Source organism: Miscanthus floridulus, chromosome 17 (assembly GCF_019320115.1).
Source record: "Miscanthus floridulus cultivar M001 chromosome 17, ASM1932011v1, whole genome shotgun sequence".
In the NCBI taxonomy this organism is placed as follows: Eukaryota; Viridiplantae; Streptophyta; class Magnoliopsida; order Poales; family Poaceae; genus Miscanthus; species Miscanthus floridulus.
In genome coordinates this window covers 110,593,072-110,597,934 of record NC_089596.1, presented here as the reverse complement: position 1 = coordinate 110,597,934, position 4,863 = coordinate 110,593,072, and the positions used below count along the sequence as shown (strand labels likewise).

Genomic DNA, 4,863 nt, shown 5'->3' with positions numbered 1-4,863 from the left:
CTTTACTTTAAGCATTTACATTTGAGCAATTCATTTTTTTTTCTTTACATTTTTAGAATTGTCATGTTAGAGTAGGATTGAAACCTAGGACGTAAAACTTTTGTGCGATAGAATAATAAGAACACATTCTAGGCACAAGGGATGAAATAAATTAAGTATAGAGTTTAATTATTACAATAAATTTTAAAATTAATCTAATTCATCTTTCTCTGGAACATCTTGATCCTTTGTGTGGCGACAGTGACCGGGTGCGCGCTCCACCGCGCACTAATGACGCGACGCCTGCGGATTTTGTGATGGTGGTAGCTGATGTTCGTCCGGTCAGCCGGTGTCCTAGTCCTGCAAGGCCCTATGACCATGCCGCGCGTGCGTGCGTGATGATGGCAGGCGCCGGGCAAGGCAAATATGCCAATATTTGGTGTCCAATAGCTGCCGCATCTGCATATTCGTCCTGTTCGCTTGTTGGTTTCAGCCAGCCCAAACCAGCCAGCTAATAGTATTTTTCTCTCACAATAAATCAGCACCAACTAGCCTAAACCAACCTAAAAACCAACCAGCGAACAGACCGATTGTCCGATGCGGTGGGGAGGAGGTGCCAACTGACAAAGACCGAGAGACGTGGACGTGGCAAGTGGCACCGGCGCCACGGCCACCAAAGATCACAGATTCACGGTCGCTGGGGGCTTTTGAGTTCACCTGATTCTACATACGTACTGTACTGCCTAGTAGAGTAGGCAGGCTTCTGTCTCTCAATCTGATAGTACAAAATTTGGAATATGCCTTGCAGCCTTCAGTCTCTCAATCTTTTGCAGTTCTGCTACCCAAGTTGTCTACTAGTCGTAGAGGAAGAGCAGATAGGCCCCGGTGATTTCGCTAAAATTTGGTTTACGCTGATTGGGCGCGAGAAAAAAATATTATTTATTCGTTAAAAATACTACCCTAGAACAGGGCCATACCAGCGATCGCGATGTGTCACCATTTTGATGTATATACTATTAGCACCAAGGAAGGCATCACGCCTTACGTGGGAAGCTGGAGTTCAGTTGACCTGCAGCTACCGGTACAATCACTTCAGATCATCACCCTGTTCGCTTGTTGGTTTCAACCAGCCCAAACCAGGCAACTAACAATATTTTCCTCTCACATAAAACCAGCACCAGCCAGCCTAAACCAGCCCAAAAACCAACCAGCCACCAACCAGCGAACAGGCCGAATAACGATCCTTCGGTATCTTGTATATTTTATATATTCAGAGCAATCACAGGAAGTGAGACGTACAGAGCCATTCATCAGCTAAACAATAAATAAATAAATAGGATGAAGGGCTGCTAACGAGTCCCATTCTTTAGACGCTGTGACCATGTGGTACTCAAGCATTAGCAAGCAGCTTGCGTTGTAGGTACTCATGTGGATGTGGCGCACTGAAAATACCAGTGTTCGTCGAATATAGCCCTGCGGCCTGTTACGTTTGAACTACTTCGGTCCTTTTCAATGAATAAATAATATTTTTCTCTCTAACAAATCAGCATAAGCATTACAAAAGCTAAATTTCAGCGAAACGACCCGTCTGTATCAGTACTAATTTTGCCCGTTTTATAATAACACTGTAATTCCGTAGAATTCAATTAAACTGGTACGATTCTCACAGGATCACGTGAATTCCGCATTTACTACACAAGTTCGTTCCAAATTCTTGGGAACAATTCAGATTCACAGGTTCAAAGTATTTGGTACTGGAATAATGACATGAAACTTTCATTTGACATGCAAGTTCTCTGTGCAACATATATGAAAGCGAAATTCTAGCGTACACGAGTCTTGCATGAGGCAAGATGAGTAGGCAGAGCGTGGCAGCAAGCTCCCGCGCGCGTACCGACCAGCGTCACCCGGCGGCCAGTCCCGTCGTCATCCGTTCAGACCGCCGCGGGCAGCCGCGCGGCGGCGAGCACCGGCGGCCCGGCCTCGCCGCCGCGCGCGAGGATGGATCTGTAGATCTCGACGAGCGCCTTCTCGTCGTACTCCCTGGTGAGCGGCCGCGGCCTTGCGAACGGGTCGGCCGCGGTGCAGTACGGGCCGGCGGCGCCGTAGCCGGCCACGGCGGCGGAGGACGCGAGGCGGAGCATGGCGTTCACGTAGGCGTCGCGGAGCCGCGCCAGCAGCCGCAGCGGCGAGAGCGCGCGCAGGAGGCGCCGGCCGAGCACGCCCGCGCGCCGGCGGCGAACGCGCCACCCGCGACGCTGCGGCTTTGGCTGCGCCTCGCCGCCACCGAGCTCCGCGGTCGGGAGGCGCGGGCGGCGCTGCGCCGCGGCCGCGTCGAGCCGGTCGTAGCCGCGGCGCTTCCAGTAGCCCTTGATGCCGCCCTTGTAGGCCGCGCCACCGCCGACGACGACTCTTGGCATGGCCGGTCGGTCGCGGGATGGATGGTTCTTGGTTCCTTGGAGAGGTTGGACTGGCCTGGCGTGCTCAGGTGGCCGACCGCGCGAGCTGCGGATGTGCAGAGATGGTGGGGGAGGAGAGGAGGCTAGCGGCTGCCGCACTTATATCAATCTATACCACCGCACAGTAGTAGACAAAGAAACAAATTAAAAATATAGGTATAAACGGAAGCTGTATGCTTCTCAAAAAGATACGCAATGTCTTTTTTTTGCGAATAAAAAAAGATACGTAATGTCTATGCTTCTCTTTACACCTACAAAACACAATGCTAAACAGTTTCCGAAAAAAAATAAACACAATGCTAAACAATTAAATAAATTGCATTTGCATGGATTAAATCGTCAGTCCTCACGTGTGATTGCACAAATGCTCACATGATATATATTGATTGAATTGTTGCAATCTGTCTTTTTTTTACAACAATCTCGATCGTCTTTGATGTTAGACGAATCCCTGATCTCGCTGCCCGTGGAATGACTCAATGATATTAGCAATGTAATTTTAAATTAGATAGAATTTTCTACAACGGAAAAAAGAGGAAATATCGGAGATTGAATCCCATTCCCACCTCGGTGACAGGCAGTTGTGATCTTGGCGTAGTCGCACACACACAACCAGCAAGCAGTCAGCACTCAGCAGCGAATCTCACGTACTGGGCCTGCAGGGTATGCCACCCTGGTTCCTGTGGCTCTGCCACTGCAATTAAATAATTATTATGTTTAGTGTTTACGCCTAGGCCTTCTTTAAATTCATGGTATAAAGTTGTCTCAGTATTATATAGAGGTGTTGCATGGGGTGTTTGAATACTAATAAAAAAAATAAATTACAGAATCTGTCAGTAAACCACGAGACAAATTTATCAAGCCTAATTAATACGCTATTAGCACATATGTTACTGTAACACCACATTGTCAAATCATGAACTAATTAAGCGTAAAAGATTCGTCTCGTAAAGTAGTCGTAATCTGTGCAGTTGGTTATTTTTTAATCTATATTTAATACTTTATATATATGTCAAACATTCAACGAGATATGATCTAAACTTTTTTTAGATGAACTAAACATGGCCTTAGTTTTTTTTTTGGTGTTACATAACTAGTCTACACATCAGCCTGTTCGCTTGCTTATAAACGATCGTAAATTTTCAGCCGGGAACCGTGTTTTTCTTTCATACCAAACCAGCCAGCAAGTAGTACTAGGCTTTAATTTACCATTTCTCTGGGTCTCTTGTCAATCATTATTTGTGTACCATTTCTGGTAGACAGTCCCAGTTTACCGATGTGCTAATCGAACTTTCTTGGCGTGAGCAAAGGGCACTTGGGCGCGTTTGGCTGCCGCCGTAACTGCACACGCCACAACTGCGGCCGCACCCCAGACTTTGGCGGTCGATTCGTCCGCCGGACAGTTGGCGAGAAGCGGCGCAAAAATGAACTAGCGCATGCGGCGGCGGCCAAACATGTGGCGAACAGCAGTGTGAGTGTTTGGACGATGCGGCATGCCGCACTTGCGGCACGACGACATGCGGCGTGAGTTGGATGCCAACCAAACGCGCCCTTAATTCGCTACAGCCCACAGCGCTACCTAATTCATGCAGCTCCTTCAGTTGTGCAAAGAGTGTGCGCATGATGAGCTTCTTCCTTCTTTAGTCAGTGTACGGTTACTTGGATGGATCATGTAGCCTATTCGGTTGGCTGGTTCATATTGTTACTGGTTCTGCTGACTGGTTTGTGTGAGAGAAAAATACTGTTCTGGCTAGAAATTTACGTTTACGATAAGCCACAGCCAAACGAACAAGCTGATGGTTGGTACTCGATGATTAACCTCTGCAAGGTTTATGTTTGTTGATGTCATCTCATTGGGCAGCTTCTTTTTATGACGCGAATGGGTTTAAATATAGGAGCAAATAGAGCCTGGCCCGATCCGGCCCGCGGGTCTAGCCCAAGCCCGATGGGTTTTAGCCCGTCCACGAATCTTACTGGACAGGGCCTGGGCACATATCCCGCTGCCCAGAAAATTTTTTCTTGCCCGACCCGGCCCACGGGTCTAGCCCAAGCCCGATGGGTTTTAGCCCATCCACGAATCTTACTGGACAGGGCCCTGGCACATATCCCGCTACCTAGAAATTTTTTTCTTGGTCCGAACCCTGCCTGAAATGCTGTTTTTGCTATTTTACACTATAAAATGTGCGAGCAGCCCACCTAGGCCCAGGCCGGCCCAAAAAATTAGGCTCGACCTGCCCAGTGGAACAGTCATGGGCAGGACTTTTTCGACCCAAATTAACAAGGCTTTTTTTCGGTCCGGCACAAACTCGGCCCGATCTGCAAAATGCTCAGGTCTAGGAGCAAAGAAGAGAATGCAGCCAATTTATTTTCATCCTATCCATGGCCGATAAGCACCTTATTTGATCCACTCCTAAACTCAAGGTAA

General features: G+C 48.0%; 1 protein-coding gene across 1 annotated transcript; it reads right to left on the bottom strand.

The window, feature by feature from the left end:
* Positions 1–1,654: 1,654 nt before the first annotated feature.
* Positions 1,655–2,505, bottom strand: LOC136518923 (uncharacterized). The gene has a single exon (XM_066512609.1). It carries the CDS (start codon positions 2,397–2,399, stop codon positions 1,914–1,916), a length of 486 nt encoding a protein of 161 aa, XP_066368706.1. The 5' UTR covers positions 2,400–2,505; the 3' UTR covers positions 1,655–1,913.
* Between the last annotated feature and the right edge of the window lie 2,358 nt (positions 2,506–4,863).